Source organism: Brassica oleracea, chromosome C2, assembly GCF_000695525.1.
Source record: "Brassica oleracea var. oleracea cultivar TO1000 chromosome C2, BOL, whole genome shotgun sequence".
NCBI classification, from domain to species: domain Eukaryota; kingdom Viridiplantae; phylum Streptophyta; class Magnoliopsida; order Brassicales; family Brassicaceae; genus Brassica; species Brassica oleracea.
The window spans coordinates 41,829,112-41,848,712 of NC_027749.1; the positions used below are offsets into that span (position 1 = coordinate 41,829,112).

The 19,601-nt window shown below is 35.2% G+C and overlaps 1 protein-coding gene across 1 annotated transcript; it reads right to left on the bottom strand.

The window, feature by feature from the left end:
• Nucleotides 1–10,838: 10,838 nt before the first annotated feature.
• Nucleotides 10,839–13,431, bottom strand: LOC106320234. Its single transcript, XM_013758605.1, has 6 exons — nt 12,850–13,431; nt 12,548–12,765; nt 12,266–12,473; nt 11,752–11,837; nt 11,578–11,669; nt 10,839–11,262 (listed from the first exon to the last, which is right to left on the bottom strand). Exons 1-6 carry the CDS (start codon nt 13,096–13,098, stop codon nt 11,039–11,041), a joined length of 1,077 nt encoding a protein of 358 aa, XP_013614059.1. The 5' UTR covers nt 13,099–13,431; the 3' UTR covers nt 10,839–11,038.
• Nucleotides 13,432–19,601: the final 6,170 nt, after the last annotated feature.

Here is a 19,601-nt window from a genome sequence, read left to right on the forward strand (position 1 = left end):
TGATCTCGTTTCTTGTGATTTCCTTTCTGGTTTCGGAGACGAGAAGTGTGTTTTTTAAGAACTTTTTATGGTTTTCTTCTTTAGACTTTTGGTGTTATTTCTTGTATGCTGGAGCATCGGAATGGTCCTCTTTCTCAAAATATTACAATAAATATCACGTAGTTAGAATATTCAATTACGTGATTTATTTCATCCTTTTAATTTGTTCAATAACGTTAAATGATTTTAAATATCCTTGAAAAATTAGTAAATAAAATCGTTAAAGCATATGTCTTAGGTAAACAATCAGGTAATTTGTGATAATACGGAAACAAGAAGAAAATTAATCAAGAAGATCAAAAGTAATATTCTATTAATTTTAAGAGTAGTTCTATACTTTATTGGTGTATAAACCTTCGCTCTAACTACATACTCTTTAGTTGAAGTGTTGAATGTTGACTTCCCTCTTTTAGAGTGTTAGATCACTTATATATGTAATTTTGGCAAGGTAAATGTTAGATTTGATCATATTCTGAAATTTGAGAAGATTTTATTTTATCTAGAAGTTTTTTCTTTAGCTTGGAGGTAGGAAAAGCGCGTGACTCGAAGGCAGGAAACAAAAAAACTAGAAGCATGAGCTCGAGTTCATGTTTTATCCAGGAAGATCTACTTAGGGATTAATTATCCCCAAAATTTTGCTTCTTATTATCCGAGTTCATGTTTGAAATCGGAAAATAATGTGTGCTTATCATGTGATCTGGGTTGTGCTTTGGCAGCAGGTTCTTTGTAGCTTAGGGAGCATGACGTCACCTCTAAGATTGCTTAAGATATCATTGTTTGAGGCCTAATAATCTTGTCGAAGACACTATGATGTAAGGTCGTATGGCCTTATAAGAGACCGGGGTCTCTTTAGATTATCAAGCATAGTGCCTAAGCAATAGACTAATCTAAAGGTCGTGTGGTCCAATGATGATTTTTTAACCGTGTGGGCACATGGCCAAATAGCCTCAAGCCTTGTTGGATATATGATGTTGTGGGTGCAAGGCTTTGTAGTTGGTTGGAATCATCCGATCTAAATGGCGCATGGCAAGACCAAATGGTAAACATGTCGATATGGTTCGTGAACATAATGTCATCATGCTTATGAGTAGGAGACTATAATCTGAGAGAATGTATATAACCGAAAGTTGAATGTATATTTCTGATCTGGTATGGGATACATGGTCTAAATCAAATTCTCATACTTGAGAACGTGTTTTATGTGGGTGGTGTCGTCCTGCTTGTGAGCAAAAGGCCATGACTCAGAGGCCAAAATACTGTTAACATGAATATGCGTCTGTGTATAGGTGGCAATGTATAAAATCCATGAATTTGCCCGAACTCACACCAAAATACATTTGGAAGAGTTGAGCTTCATTATGTACTCCTTTAGTGTTTAGAATATCTGCTACAAGTGAGAGATGTAGTCCTATACCTATAATGATTTCATGAGCTTGTCATCTATGTAAACTTCCACGGTCTGGCCGATTTGCTTTTCAAAACTCATGTGTACCAGTCTCTGATAAGTGGAGATGACATTCTTTAAACTGAAAGGATGACCTTGGAACAGTAGATGCATCTCAATGTCATAAAGGAAGTTTTCTCCTAGTCATCAGAGTGCATAAATATTTGGAGTATATGGAGAAATGTCCACAAAAATCATATAATGCATGATAACCAAGTTGATCATACATTTATCTCGATATAATTGATCTCAAAACTTTTAGTGAATACTTTTATGATTTTCACCATAACTCCAAAAATATACAACCACCCTAATGAATTTGATAATTACCAATTAAGATGAGCAAAAACATAACATTACATGGTTGGTAATGCAGTTGCTACTGAATGAACTAAAATGTTTTCCTTTTTATGTTAAAGTGTTTCTTATTCTTCTTTTTTTTTATCACGGTTGAAGTGTTTCTTCAAAAAACAAAAAAAAAATCTATGTTTTTTTTGCTCTTCAAAACTTTCTGAGACCGAAAATTATTTTCATTTTTCCTTGTACTGAATGAAACATTTCGTGTCCAAGCTGTAAAAATGATTTGCTAAAAGTAATCTGTCATTGACACTGATTCATTTATCGTAACAAATAAATGATGTGAAATTGAAAAGTTTACTCTTGTAATTTTCAAACTGCGGTAACTATTCTTGTCTTCCCCCACGACAGCTTCTTTCTGTGTAAGGCTAATTTACCGGAGATTGCAGATATGTGTTTACAACTATGCGGAGATTCCTCAGGCCAAGTAATCAACTTCCAGAAGACAGCTATTACATTTGGTGCTGGTATAGATCTTATTATGAAAAGACTTATTGCTGAAATGAGTGGCATTGAAAAGGAAGGTGGCGATGGTAAGTAAATACTTAGGGCTCCTTGAGTGTTTTAGTGGTTCCAAACGTCAACTACTCGCCTTGATTAATGAGGGGCTCGATAAGAGATTGAATGGCTGGTTCGCAAAAAAACTATCTCTAGGTGGCAAAGAGGTACTCTTGAAATCGATTGCCATGGCGCTTCCTGTGTATGCAATGTCATGCTTCAGATTGACTAAACATCATTGTCAAAAGATTATGAGAGCCATGTTAAGCTTCTAGTGGAATGCTTGTGATGATGATAAGAAAAAAAAATACATTGCATTTCTTGGGAGAAGTTATGTCTTTCTAAAGAGGACGGAGGCCTGGTTTTCAAAGATATAGGCAACATCAATCAAGCTCTGTTAGCTAAACAAGCATGGAGACTTTACAATCAGCCTGGTAGTCTGCTCGCAAAACTCTACAAAGGACGTTACTATGCTTCGTTGGGCTTCATGGAATGAGGAAAAGGATACCGTCCTTCTTACGCTTGGAGAAGCATCTTGTTTGGGAGGAAACTTCTACAAGAAGGAATGATTTGATCCATTGGAAACAGAGTAGAAACATATATCTGGTCAGAAAAATGGATAATGGACTCACATCCTCGTTATGCTGTTAATAAGGAGTGTAACATGGAAGTAACAAGAAGAGTTGCATCCTTGATTGATGTCTCTGGTCGTTGGGATATGAATGCATTTAACTTACTCCTCCCTTCCAACGAGGTTTATCGTATTCAGAAGCTAACGCCATATATCTGGTCAGACAAATGGATAATGGACTCACATCCTCGTTGTACTGTTAATAAGGAGTGTAACATTGAAGTAACAAGAAGAGTTGCATCCTTGATTGATGTCTCTGTCGTTGGGATATGAGTGCACTTAACTCACTCTTCCCTCCCAACGAGGTTTGCCGTATTCAGAAGCTAACGCTAGGCAGAGGAGCTGATCGTAACATATGGGCTTACACAGAGCATGGTTAATATACAGTTAAGAGTGGCTACTGGTTAACGGCTAACAGAGGAGGCCTAAGAGGTACCACTAGATCACCAGCAGATCAAATGGTTATTGACCTCAAAAAGAGTATCTGGAGAACCCCTACTCTCCCGAAGGTAAGGTTGTTTATGTGGCGAGCAGTGTTTGGAGCTTTAGCTGTTGCAGACAGACTAAAATCAAGAGGATTGAATGTGGACCTATTGTGGAAACTCTGCAATAATGGTTCGGAGTCTATAAACCATGTCCTCTTTCACTGTCATCCAGGTCAGGATATGTTGCAGACGGTGAATTTCCTCCGGAATTAGCAACTCCTTGTAGTTTGATCGATAACTTTTAAATAACCATGAAGATGATAGCAGCTGCGGCTTTATATGAGAAGTGTAGAATGGCCATTCCATGAATTTTGTGGTCAATATGGAAGAATCACAACTCTATTATGTATGCAGCTTCTCGAATCTCGCCTGATACATTATCTCAACAGGCTTTTGAAGAAGCATAGATTTGGCTTTCCTTAAACAAGAAAGCAATAGCAGCTGAGTCTTCATCAACAGCATTACGAGCTACATATGGTTGGCAACATCCTAGGCCTGTCTGTGTCAAATGCAATGTGAATGCTAATTGGAGGAATGCAGGCTCTATGATAGGAGGAGCGTGGATCTCAAGAGATCACGAAGGGAATGTTTTGCATCATTCCAGATATGCCGTCACACCAGCACAACCTATGTTACATGGAAACGGAAGCGGGTGCGTGGAAGCAGAAGCGTATAGAAGCGCAGAAGCGAGATTTTTAAAAAAATAAGAAAGCGGATACGTGTTAGAAGCGTATCCATCTATATAAATATATATATATATATACATATATATATATATATATATATATAAGAATTAAAAAAAAAATCTAGAACTAAAATTATATGATTTAAATTTAAAATAAAGCATTTTTCATTTATAAAAAAATGAAATGATTTCATATTAAATCTGTGAAAATACACATAAATTAAATTTAAAATAAATTATTATATTAATTATTTTTAATACTTTATAATTAATTAACATAATATATTGAGTATATGTTTTATCTTTAATAAAAACCTCAATGCATAAAGATAATGTATAGTATTAATTTTAATATTTGTAATTTATATTCTCTCTATTCAATACTATTAAAAATTGGATTTATATAAACTAAAAACTATAATTTTTTTACTTTTACTGATATAAGATATTGTGTTTTTTTTAAGAATGGAAGCGTGATTCCAAAACGGAATCGTAATCTTCCAACGTGTTTTTAAAGAGAATATTTCAGAAGCGTTTTGAAAGCGAGATTCTGTAAGCTTCCACGAGGTTCTGATTCGGGTTGCGAAGCGGGAAACGGACGTCCGATGAAGCTTCTGTGCAACGTAGCACATGACAGGCTCGTTTCTGAATTACGATGTCTCACTTGGGTGATTCAGAGCATGTATGATTTGGGGTATCGTAATATTATTGTGGGCATTGATCTTCAAGCAGCATTTCAGGAAATAAACAACCCTCAAACATGGCCAGGATATTGTCACCTCCTCATTAAGATCAGTAACTTATGCCTTGGTTTTATTTAAGTCTTCTTTGAACAGGAATCAGCTGCAACAAACTTTGTAGTACGATTCGAAGCATAACTCAGGATAAGAGGTTCCACTCTTACCTCGCCCTTGGTGGCCCGGCGTGGCTACACAATATAATTCAAGAAGTAGCCATCTCCAACAATTGTTGAAGTCTTTCCCTTAAGATCATGTTGTTGGTGCTTGTGCTTTGTTTTTGTTTTCTATCATTTTTCTGGTTTGATTATTTTGTTGGAATTATGTTTCATTCCTCTTAATTGAGTTCAAACTTTTTAAAAAAATATATATGAGAAATAAAATATAAAATGATTAACTGGTATTAATATAAATTTGTATTTATTTATTTATTTATTTATTTATTTATTTATTTAATATATTTTCATTTCCTACAAAGAACAAGGCTCTTATGGTAAAAAAGTAAGATATCTATACTATTAAAAGAGAAGAAATCTTAAAAAATCTACTTATACAAAGTTGTTGGACTTATTCATTAGCTAATTAATTTTTGGTCTTACCTTATTTATCTCTAACTATACAAGATTATTACTATTAGCACCCATATTAATGGCAAAATGATTATTTGATTTTTCCCTTTACCTACAAAATCGACTACCTTATATCGATACACTAAAAATCAAAATAAAAATTGGCAAGCTTGGTTTAATTACAATTACAAAATACAAAATCGGGTTGCTTACTCATTTCATATATTTATTGAATTCAGTAGTAACAGCCTACCAATCTTTATTATATATACGTAGAATAAGTGTATGACTAAATACTAAAACAAATTAAGCTAATCAACATACTAAAATAGGCTTATAATTTGTATTTTTAAATTTTGGGTACTCCTTCGGTTTTTGATTTGGATCCGGTTCAGTTTTTTTATTCCAAAAATATAAGATATGCTCGATTATTTATGAAATTCATTTTAAATTTGGTTTTGATATTTCGGTTTGGCACGGTTCGGTTCTTCGATTCCAGATTTACTTATCCAGACTTATACACTATCTTATATAGAAATTCATATAAAAAGTATTTATTTCATTCCAAAAATAAACCCGCATTTTTGAAGCGCGGGTCAAAATCTAGTAAATACATTAAAAAAAAATAATAATATGTAGGGAGCTGATGTGAATGTCCAAATGTAGGGAGCTGATGTGAATAATAACATGTACAAATGAAGGGAGCTGCTGTATTCTAATAATACATTAAAAAATAATAATAGGAAGGGAGCTGACCAAATCCAGTCTTGTTTGACTTTAAACCAAATTGATTTATATCAAAATTTGAATTAACCAAAAAAACAAACTAACCAGCACGGGCACTTATCCGTGTTATTCAACTCAACATAATTTGAATGGTAGTTTGAACATATTCACATTTACTCTCAAAAGTTTCTGTTGCAGACAACAATGGCATGCATTGGTATACAAGAAAAGGGTTAGCCCAGGGTCCACATACATAACCTGACAAAAACAAAACTCGTTTATCTATAACTTACAGATAAAGCAACTTTAGGTCTGAGACCAACCATCAACAGTTTTGAGTTTTAATGTTCAAACTCTTTGTGAATCACTAAAAATGTTTTTCACAAATTTCATTTAGGCTGTGTTCCTTATCGAGAAACTTCCTTTTTAAAAAAAATTTACTAAAAGTTATCATATTAGCGGCGGCAGAAGAAGAGCAAATCAGGGTGGCTAACATGACATGAACGTAGCAGCTTGTAAGAGAGAGTTTACTAGCTGATGCTTAGAGCCTCCATTTTGTGTCAATACAAAACCTCTGAACTTGTATGAAGCAAGCCCAAGTACTGGCAATGACATCTTCTCACTCCCAATGGGCTGCACAAGGCTCATTGGTTGTGTGGCACTGCTTGGACGTACAAAGGCCAAACGCTGTGATTAGTTAGATCTATCTACCAAACACTTAACTTCAAAAAAAACAATTGATTCCCCAGCAACCGTCTAAGAACTTTATCACATTATGTACACTACACTAGCCATGTGTCACTACAGTATTGGAAGGGATTCAGTCAAGTAGACTCGTAAAGATTAGCCCTGCTGAGTAGACAAAGCTCTAAGCAAGCTTTCTTGATCATTGCAACCGTGTAAATCTAAGGGTTGTTTGTTCTAAGACTGTCCATGCGATGGGAGTTGTAGACCCTGATCCTGCAGCATGTTGGTATGATGCTTGCTTTCTTTCTTCATTTTGTCATCCTAGACACTTAGTAACTAGCTATTGCCAGAAAATATACACATGTTGTTTACTTCTTGATCTTGTTCCTTATTGGTATGCGCTTATGTCCTAAGAAACTATTGCCTAGAGGTTCTGTCTTGATCTCACACCTTATTCTTTACTTCTTTAGCCTGATTACTATTCCACTCAATTTTCAATAAACATGAGCCTGGCCCTGATCAAAGAACCAGATCCTACACCAAAAATCTCAACCGTCTTCCATGGGGGGGCATAGACATGACTTGTTGACTTGATCTAGCTTCAAACATCATCATCTATGATTTTGATCACACTAAGACTTTTCTTTGTAACATGTCTCAAAATCAAACTAATCTATGAGATATTTGAGAACCGGTTTCTGTTTTTTTCTTTAAAGACATATCCTTAAGCAGTAATCCCTTGCATATGCCTGACTTTTGCAAAACTACCTGATTCATTAACATCATTATTTTTTCTACAGTAATTATTTGAGCTTCAAAAGACATTTTCTTTTTATGTAGTGTTGACATAAATAATTGGTTTGTCTGCCCACCCTTGAGCCGACGCAAGACAAAACACAAGGCAAGAGGAGCATGATTAAACCTGGATTTGGTAGACAACAAGATTGGTAAACTGAGTATTTGCCACATTCAATGAAAACTAGTTGGTAAAATAAAAAATTGTTGTGTTTTGTATCAGTGATCAATTGAAATTATCCTTTCCCATTGAATTCCATTGTTTCCATTTTTGTTTGCACAATACTGTTCATGCTTTTCTTCTTCTCGAGAAAAGAAAAGTGTAAGAATTGTAGGTGAATGGAATCCAAGTGTTTGAAGAAGTCAATAATCTTTCAATCTCTACACCTCTTTGTTCATAATGTCAAAAAGTTATTTTCTTATGATTGTTTCGACTCAACAGATACTATGGTTGCTTTTCTTCTGGTTGTTATTGTAATGTCCCCTATTGGTGTCACAACATCTGCAACCAAACCTCTCATGAAGCTTTGGTTGTAGAAACTCGTCAAAAGAATCAGAAGAGCTAAAGTCAAATTGTATGAAAGAAGTACTTCACATGCTATTTGGTTAGAAACTTGTTGCCATTTACAAATAAGTCAATTTATCCATATTTGTTTTAACTATCCATTTATATTTCTAAGTTTCAAACGAAGACTGTTGTTTGATGCTCCACGAGCTGTAGATGCTTAACATGTAGGAACCCCTTTGGTATGGTGATCAGCAGAGATGGATTGTATCAAAAATCATAAGCAGGAAAACTGATGCAGGATCAAAGTCTACAATTCCTACCGCGTGGACAATCTTAGACATGGATGATGGAGATAGATAGCTGATATTCTCACATTAGCATAGTTTAAGATAACCAGAATATTTTGCATACATACATACATACATACGTACATACATACATGTTGGTATGATGTTTACTTTCTTTTTGTCATCCTAGACACATGTTGCTTACTTCGTGATCTTGTTCCATATTAGTATGCTCATATGTCCTAAGAACCACTAAGTGATGTTATTGATCCTTGTTTGCCTCCTGAGGCAGATAAGGAAGACGAGATAGTAGATGTTCTTAAGGTTGCAGTCACTGCGTGAATAGAAAACCTACCATGAAGAATGTTTCCGATACTCTTAACCGACTACTCTCGTGACTGGTGATTGAGTGATCCAGAGTTTTGCACATAGCTCACACAACATAGAGATTGTTTTAAAATATGATATGAGACTAATTAGGTTACCGAGTTGTTTTGTTTTCTCTTATTTATCATGTCTTGTTGGTAGTGATTAATATTGTAAAAGCTTACAGCTTCTGTTACATCAGATGTTGTAAATAGGGAAGAAGAGCATCGTTTCTTCTTGTGATTCTCATCCAATTCATACTTACAACAAACTCCTTATCAAGTTTCAGGAAAGTACAAATGTTGTTTTAGTTATAAGGCAACGTTTTGTATAGAGAAAGTGTTTCTGGTAGGAGCTTACTTCCATGGAACATCCCAAACATTCCTCCAGATACCTTCTGTCTCTGTAGACCAAAAAGAACTCAGACTGGAACAATCTCAATCTCGATATTGTCTGCATTTCCCCAAATTAAAATTGATGTGGCAAGAGCTTCTGAAACATACTTGTAGCAAAAAGTTTCGGACTTAGAACACAACTTACCAAACCTACTGTCAAGCTGAAGCGAAAGAGTTGAATAGGTTCCTTCATCAAGAACGCAAACCTTGCGGCTTACAACTAAGCCATTCATATTTACCTTCACATAATCCAATTTTCCTCTATCCTCTTCTCCATCTTTGTATCCTTGTGCAAGTCTTTGGTTTTTCATTTTCATCACTCTTCAAATTTAACAAAGTCTGAAATAATTATCTTTGATATTGCTGGAAATAATTATATGATATTGACAATAGGTGGAAATATACACTTAAGAAGAAAAGACTTTTAGAAACCATCTATAAATTAAAAGTAGTATTGGATGAAAAAAGACAAAAGCCATGATATTTTTACGACAGCACATATTTAAAAGATGAATACATTATGAAATAAGATTTTTCAAATCTTTGGCAATCTTTAGAAGAGGTTTGATCAATAAAAATATGTAATCTTGCCAAAGTCATGAGTGATATATTGGTTAGCTCAAACCGATTCATATATCCACATCAACCAACACATAGGAATCCCAAAATGATATTTCACATTATTTACAAACATCGGAACGTCTTTGGTGAAAACACAGGGTTGTTCATGCTGCTTGCTTTCTTTTTGTCATCCTAGACGCCTGTTGTTTACTTCTTGATCTTCTTCCTTATTGGTATGTTCTATGTCCTACGAGCGATTGCCTAAAGGTTATGTCTTAATCTTGCTCCTTATTCTCTTGGTATACAAAATGTCAACACTTATTACACACGCTGGCTATGCACTTATTCTCTTGTATATACAAAATTGTCAATACAAAATCACTCTGCCTGAAACAAAGCATTGTTGTTCTTACCATGAAAAGCCTCTACTTCTCCAATGATGAACTCTACTTCTCTCTTACATTTGAAGTGAATCTGGTCCGGTCCGCCTCTACTTCATCTCCTTTTATATTATTCTTGTAAGGATTTTGGAAGTGCATGTTGTATTGAAGAGTATATATACAAGGAGATAAGGCTAAGTACCTCTACTTCATCTCCTTTTGTATTATTTTAAGAGAACCCATTCATCCACATTTCCATCTTCTCTTCACACACTCAAATGAAGTTGCTTTCTTGATATATTGGTAACTCAAACCGATTCATAAATTCACATCAACCAACACATGAATCCCAAAATGATATTTCACATTATGTACAAATGAAAGTATATGGAACTTGATATATTTATATGATGAGATGTGAACAAATGGTTTACAACTATAGCAAAAAGGTTTTTTTTATACCATAATGTGAGGATAAGAAGGGTGCTGACCAAATCCAGTCTTGTTTGAGTTTAGTATCCGGCTAACTAGCATGGACATTTATCCTTGGCTTGACCGAGTGATTCACCTCAACATAATTTGAATGGTGGTTTGAACATGTTCACATTTACTCTCAAAAGTTTCTATTGCAGACAACAATGGTATGTATTGGTATACAAGAAAAGGGTTAGCCCAGGGTCCACATACATAACCTCACAAAAAACAAAACTCGTTTATCTATAACTTACAGATAAAGCAACTTTAGGTCTGAGACCAACCATCAACAGTTTGAGTTTTAATATTCAAACTCTTTGTGAACCACTAAAAATGTTTTTCACAAATTTCATTTTGGCTGTGTAACTTATCGAGAAACTTCCTTTTTTAAAAATCGTACTAAAAGTTATCATATCAGCGGCGGCAGAAGAAGAGCAAATCAGGGTGGCTAACATGACATGAACGCAGCAACTTGTCAGCAGCTTGGAAGAGGGAGTTTACTAGCTGGTGCTCAGAGCCTCCATTTTGTGTCCATACAAAACCTCTGAACTTATATGAAGCGAGCCCAAATACTGGCAATGACATTTTCTCACTCTCTATGGGCTGCACAAGGCTCATTGGTTGTGCACCGCTTGGACCTACAAAGGCCAAATGCTGTCTTTAAGATCTATACTACCGGTTTGACAAAAAAAAAAAAAGATCTATCTACCAAATTCCCAGCAACCGTCTCAAACTCTTCTTATGAACACACATCTAGTTATGTTGTCAAAGTGATTAATAGAAAAATGATTCTATGCTACACACATGTTACTAAATATTGGAATATTTTTGATTCAGTCAAGTAGATTAGCCCTGCTGATTAGATAAAGTTCTAAGCAAGCGTTCTTCTTGATCATTGCAACCGTGTAAATCTAAGGGTTGCTTGTTTTAACAGAATGAAAGTTTTGTTTTACCTGCAACCGGTGTGTGAAGGGAATGATACGTCAAGAAGCAAGCGTCCAGGTCTTTAACTGTAGGTCCTGTGGGTATTTTGTAAATTGGGTACCTGTAAAGCATATAATGGATTCTCAGAAGCGTGACAGGATATTGGCATCAAGAACCTGCGCTGAAAGTACAAACAACAATACCATGCCACAGAAAACCAGCTTGAAGGAAGTAAGTCACAGCTTCTTAGCGTCTTTAGCTCAGGAAACCGAGCAGCAAGGTCAGAGACCTGTAATGAAACATAGGCAACAGTCAGTCATGAGGAGCCAGAGCAACAGACTCACAAAAATTCCTGTGTCTTGTGAGCAGTGAAGTTGGAATGACCATAACAGTTCCTGACCGAACTGAACATTTCTGGTTCGTTGATAGCCAATACTTGACCCCCAAACGATTTGCCAACGACCCACAGTCATAACTTTAGCAAAAGAATGATGGTTTGAGAAAAAACTTCAGAGCACTAAGTATATTGCAATATACAACTGATGAAATACAAGCTACCTAATAACAAGTTAACAACAATGACATCAAAGAGCAGATATGATCACCAAAATGTATCAAAATTGTAAATTCTAGAGAATCTTATAGAGTTTACTGTACTGTTTAGTATCTTCATAATTCTTACAAGTAAGGTTAAAGTCAAGAAACGAACACACAAACCTTATCAGCCAGAGGTTCACGGATGTAAGGAAGGTCTCTTTCAAGATACTCAAACATCAAACGACCTTGAGAACCTAAACGTTCACCATCATCACTCGACGAGTCTTCCAGAAGCTGATCTCTCAACGATACATGATCTATCCCAGCAGCAACCCTTTCAGAATCACTATCGGTGCTGACATCGCTACTAGAATCGTCGCAAAGCCGCCTGCCATAGGGAAAAGTGTTACCAAAACCCCAAACACTATGAAAACTTCTCAACAGATTCAGACAATACAATACCTTGCTTTAAGAGACGAACTCAACGCATGAGGATCCGCGTATATCTGAATCCCCGACAAGGAAGGCACATAGTACTGAATAACACGATCCTTGTTGTTCAAAACAAGACGCACTCCTGCCCCGTAGGCGCTCCACTCCGCAAACGACTCCCAGACATCTCCGAGCACAAAGTAAGGAACTTTATCATCATCAGCAGCTTTTCTTTCCCGTAACGACGTCTGCATAGATTACCACAATGTCATAAAGGAACAATCTTTTTATTAAAAAAAAGTAAAAAACACATTTGACATGTTCAAACAAACCTTGGGTGAGTACTGGGCCGGCACAGATGGTGTGACGGCCTCTAAGAAGCGTTCAAGATTAGTCGGCCCAGAAGGAGACTCGTTCTCGCGTTGCTTGGGGTTAGCTGATCGGCCGTTAGAGACGTCGCTCTGAGCTCTCCGTAGCTGATCGGCGCGGTGATTGGGCTTGGCTCGAGCCCCTTTGGCTGATTTGTAGAAATGGTCTTCGCCGTGTCGTCCCCTCGTCAACTGAAACCCAGCGCCCAGCATCTCTCCTTCGAAGGATTTTAAAGACACTCTCTTTTCCCAGTACTTGGTGGTTGATTGATTGACCTATCTAATAAATTAGGAGTTCGATGTGATAGGGTGTCTCCGGTGAAGAAGCTCTGGAGGAAGACGGAGATTCCAAGAAAGTTTGAAATCGATTGGAGTTTTGATTGATTAAAAGACCTTCTCCCAAAAAGAGAGATTTCGAAGGTCCGATTAAGGAGGCGAGGGATTAGTGGAAGAGGGAATCCGAAGGAGGGGAGAGAGAGAGTATGAGATTCGGCTAAAAGAAAATCAGGAGTTTTTCAAAAATGGAGTCAATGAGGAGGAAAGTTAAAGAAGAAGAAGATTGGTTCTTATTTGGAGGAGAGAGAGAGAGAGAGACAAGAGAGTTAAATAACACATAAGCCCCTAGTAAATTTTGATTTGTACAATTCGTCCTTTAGTTTAATGTAATCTGTTTCAAATTGGCTTGAAACTCTGTGTAGACGAATAAGTTGGGGTTAATAATGTAATTTTTTATTAAATGTAAGGAGTAATATTGAAAATAGCGGATAAACCAAAGGCCACTTTAAGCTTTTTAATTCATGGTGGATACTGGGTGCTGACAAGATGCAAAAAATGGCAAATTGGCATATACTTAAATAAAATTCTTTTAAAAACAGCAAAAGAGAGAAAAAAAAAAAGAAAGGCTGTAAGCTTTTGTTCCTTTTTTCTTCATAGATAAGCTTCAAAATGTTGAATATAATTAGTTTTTTTTTTCAAAAGAAATTTTTGGTTGATGCAGTTTTGTTATATATATGAGTGTGTAGAAACATGTTCAACTATAATGCATGTGCGTTTTACTACACAGTATATCATTACTTTACAATGTAGGTGGCCTCCCATTAATGTATTTTCATTTCGGTGAAAGACATTGACAACTTTTTTTAAGACATAACAATAATTAATATAACATGGACATTGATCACTCTTAAGTCACGCATTGATATATGATTATTACAGGAGATTAATAGGGGTTAAGACAAGTGATGTTAATCACTCTTAAAATATCTCATGTACACGTGACTCTGTATTCTGCAGTAACCGGCTAATTTTTCAGTTTAAATATATTTTATTACGAAGGGAGGTCATGTGCACATGACCGACACATTATAGTGTTCTTTTCGCCGTACCTTGATGACTTCAAACAACTGATTAATAAAAAAGAAGCTATTGCTTGGTGCATGATGAAAAACAATACGAAGCATAAATGGAGTAGAAGTCGGAATTGTTTAACCCTTTTAATTAATTAGATCTTATGATTCTGATTCAAACGAGTTTTACAGAATTCAAAAGTATTTTAAAACTTGCTTTTAACATCTAAGAAAATCATATTATACAAAATCCTTCCTTCCCATAAACCAAGAAGAAGCTTTCAACCTGACACCTCGAGCCATTCAACCCTTCGTAGCGGTTGATTTTTTCGATCCATGTTTTTACAATCTCATATAGTGTCTTTCCAGAGCCTCCTCCCTTCTAACCGCTTCCTCTTATTTTTATATAATCCATCATTTTGCAAGCAAGGTCATGTTCGTCTCTGTATCCGTATCCAGACACCCGAATCTGGATGCTATATTCAGATGTTCATTGGACACTATTACACAAGTATTTTTTTTTTCTCAAATCTATTACATAAGTATCCAATGCAACATTTAGATGTACAATTTATAATATTTATAATATTTAGATATTTAAAATGATAAAAAAATCTATGTAATAGATGCAATATTTGCATCTCAAAATCTAAAAAACTTAAATATCCTTAAACATAATTAGATAATTATTATAATTAGAGAATTTGTTAGGATAACCCTAAAAAAATTATATCACAAATATAACCCCCAATGATCACATATATAGAAATTAATTAAATTAATTATTATAATTAGAGAAATTCTCGCAAAATTGGAAAGTCGCATTTTCCGGAAAAAATCTGGAAAATTACAATTTTCCGTCAAAACTGTAGAAAATTGTGTTTCCCGTCAAAACCATAAAATTGTGTTTTCCTTACAAATTAGAAATAGTATTTTTTCGCAAAAACTGGAAAATCGCATCCCCCCCTTCAAAAAAAAACCCGTAAAATTACGTTTTCCCGTCAAGCTCCGCAAAATCTTGTTTTCACAAAGATGCAAAATTGAATTTCGATATATTTATCTGAATACTGTAATAAGTTCAATATTCCTTCCGTTTCTAAATAAGTGTCACTTTGATATTTTTCACACAGATTAAGAAAGTGACGGAAATATATGTAAGTTGTTATTAATTATACTTCTCTAACCAATAGTATATGTGATAAATAAAATTATTTATAAAATCAATGCAATTTTCAATTAATTTTCAACTAAAATTAAGTATAATTTGTATTGAAATTACAAAGTGACAATTTTTTGTAACAAAAAAAAAAAATTAAAATGACACTTATTATGAAACAGATGGAAGAGTGAATATTAAGAAAAACTAGACTTTGACTCGCACGGGTGTGTGAATGTTTATTTTTTCGAAATAAATTTTTGTTTTTCATAATTCATGGCATATATTTTAACATTATATAAGTAACTGTATATTATTACATTTAAAAAAAAATATCGGGTGAAATGATAATTTAATTTATTATTTCAAATTATCATTTTATATTAAAATTGTATCGCGGATCAAAGAGTATTCGTACTTTTCATTTTATATGGTTCGTAAAAAATAAAATTTATGATTGATACTTTTAGAAAAAAAAAATTTCTTTCTAAAAACCTCTCGACTTTTGATCAAATATTGTAAGTGATCGACTCCGGTGGCTTCTCTAGCACCGGAGTCGGTCTATCTTTTCCGTTTTCCTTCTTGTTTGTTTTGGTGATGTGAAGATCGGAGATTCAAAGGTGGATCGGCGGTTTGGCTCTTGGCCAGTCCTTTTCGCAGCAAGAGAGTACCGGCTCTTTCGATTGTCGGTGTGGTTCATCCATTTATGCATGTTGTCTGCGGGTTGGTTCTTGATCTTCCTCGATTTGTACGCCGGTTCTGTTGCAATCAGCCTTGTTTAGTGTGGAATCGGCTCGTCCCTTGCTTGCATGGCTCTGTTCTTCCTTGATGATTGCTTGTATTCACTCCAGTTTCGATCTTCTTCTAATCTGATCTCTTTGGATTAGCTTTATCTGGCGTGAATCGGATCGCGCTTCATGTCTTAACCCAAGAGATCTGGTCGAGATCTTGCACTCTTTCAGTTCCTTTCTCGGCGTCTCAACGGTCGCTATACTGCTTCCTCGCCGTCGAAAGTTTGGTTTAAAGCTTTTCAGTTCTGTCTTTCCGAAGCTGAAGCTGTGAACTGCATGTTTATAATTGGATTACGCTTATCACTATTGGAGGATTCGATTATCATCATGTTTTGTGATAATCTTGTGTCAGCAATCGCAAGGAGTTTCAGTGACTTTTGCATGTTCTGGGTTTGAGGTATTCGTTCTGTTTTAATGTCTTGATTGCATCCTTTGTTTAATCTTTAGATCTGTGTAAATGTTTCCCTTGTCTTAGGGATTCCTCTCCGAAAAAACCTTGGTTTTTGCCGCCTTTGTCTCCGACGGTCCTTAGTAGACCGTCGGCTTGTATTCCACAAACGAATCCACCCTTGTATCCTTGCTGTTCAATATATTTTATGTTTTAAAAAAAAAAAAAAAAACGATTGATACTTTTCATTTACGTGGTAGTATTATAAAAGGAATGTAAATCATATATGGCTAGTAAAGAACAAAAAATTTAATATGACGTCAATTTTTTGTCTAAATAACGGTAGTATTAAAGAAGGAATGTCATTTCTTTTAATTTCCTATTATAGATTATATTATAATTGAATGTATATCAAATATCGTTTGAAAATATTATATTGTTTTTAAAAGAGTTTTTAATATTTTCTGTTTATGTGGTAGTATTAATCTATTAGAAAAGGAATATTCGTTTATTTTATTTCTTATTATTGATTATCTTATAATTTAATGTATATCATATATGATATATAAAAATTAAATAATCTAATTAATTCTTCATAGTCTCTTTTCGTTTATGTTTTTTTGTATTAAAAGGTGAATATTGGGATTTTTCATTTCTTATATTTGAATAATACATATTAGAACAAAAAAAGATTTATATCTATTAGTTAAGATAATAGATTTATTTCTGTTACTATAAATTAGCTTAAACAATTAGGATGTTGTTAAAATATGAATATTCGTATGTGGTTATCAATAAATGTCAATTTAAAAATTGAAAGGAATATGGAGTTTGTGTTCGTAAGATTGATATCATTTGGTTAATTTCATATGTAAAAAATAGGAATTATATTTCAAATGTCCTTGATTGTAGGTATTTATAATTGGTTGAGTATAACATTTCAAATATTGTATTTTAGTTATATTTTGTTAACATTATTAATATAACAATCATTGTTATACAAACCATAGTTTCAGTATATTGTTTGACATGAAACTTTTTCAAAGAAAACTTGATTCTAATTCAAGATTTGAAATCAATACAAACCGACATGACATTTTATTTAGTGATATACATAGAAAAAATCTTACATTTTTATTTTTGTAAAAGAGTTTCTTGTTAGTTTTTTTTATATTAATATCTAATCTAATATGGAGAATAAGCATATAGTTGACTATGAGACATGGTCAATTCGTGTTGAATTTGTTGACTAAATTTATGATAATTTTGTGGTTTAGGTTTGCCATCTATAGTGTTGATATGCCTTGAATCTGGATGTTACATCTAGGCGATGAATGTTACATCACGTATATCATATTGATTCAGTTGCATCAAGAGCGTTGCATCAAGTTATTATGGATGTTACATCTTATCGTGGGCTTAGGTCCATGAGTTCATAAAGTCTAGGGTTTTAGATACGGGATGCTACTATATATATCTTGTATTCGAAGTAACCCTAAACTTGCATTTTGTAAGTTCAATATCGCCTCCAATAATAAGATCTCTCTATGCCCGTGGACGTAGCCCAAGGGGTGAACCACGTTAAATATATGTGTCGTAGTTACATCGCTTTTATTCATCTGTTTCCGCATCTGTTCCTTCTCACGTCCGTTACAACAAACTGGTATCAGAGCTCGGAGTTTGTGATCTGGTGAGAAGATGTCTGGAATAATCGCGAAGATCGACAAGTTTGATGGGAGAAATAGCTTCAGTCTTTGGCAGATTAAGATGCAGGTGTTACTGAAGTAACAAGGCATCTGGGGACCATTGTCAGAAAAGAAATCTGAAGCAGCTGATTTGGAGGCTCTGGAAGAGAAGGTGTTCTCAACAATTTTGTTGTGTCTAGCACACGAGATTATCATCAAAGTATCGGATGAGAAAATGGTTGCTAGTTTGTGGCAGAAGTTGGAGAGTTTGTACATGACAAAATCTCTGACGAACAAGCTACTTCTGAAGCAACGCCTCTTTGCCTTGCGTATGCAAGAAGGGATTGAGCTTCGCGACCATGTTGACAAGCTAAATTCGATATTACTGGAGCTGCGTAACATCGATGTTAAGGTGGAGGATGAAAACGCGGCACTAATCCTGTTGATATCTCTGCCAAATTCCTTCGAGAACTTCGTGCAATCGTTCATTGTTGGCAAAGATACAGTGAAACTGGAAGAAGTTAGGTTGGCGCTTCATAGTTGGGAATTGCGCCATAAGGCATCCAGCTCAGGGACATACAATCAAGCATCGGGGTTGTTTGTTAGTGGTGTGAAGGGACATGGGAACAGAAGGGCTTCGAAAGATAGGAAGTCGTTTCTAAGGGGTCCTAAAGCATCTGATATTTGCAACTATTGCAAAGAGAAGGGACATTGGAAGTCATATTGTCCCAAGATGAAGGAGCAACGGTTTGGGTCTGTTGCAGTAGCCGAGGATGAAACCAAGTTTGACGACGACATCGCTCTTGTTGTGCACGGACACACACAGTCTTCTGATGTGTGGGTTCTTAATACGGGAGTATCCTACTATATGACACCGAAGAGAGAGTGGTTTTCAGAGTACACAGAGGTACTTGACAACAAGATTAAGATGGCAAACGATTTTGCCTGCAAGATTGTTGGGATCGGCTCAGTCAAGCTCAGGACACATGATGGTAGATTCTGCACATTGAACAAGGTTAGGAATGTTCCATCAATGACGAAAAATTTGATATCCGTGAGTCTTCTGGACAGCAGAGGGTTCAAATATTCTGGTGGCGATGAAGTTCTGAATGTCTACAGGGGTTCTGATGTGATTCTGAAGGGTTTCATGAACAATACTATGTATTTGTTGAAGGGTACAATAGTTACCGGTTCAGCAAATGTTGCATCGCCAGAGATCCCAGAGAAAGATATGACTAAGTTATGGCATATGAGGCTTGGACATATGGATGAGCGTGGGATACAACATCTGTCGAAGCAAGATATGCTTCATTTTGATATTGGTTTGGAACTCTGCTCGGAAGAGTTCAA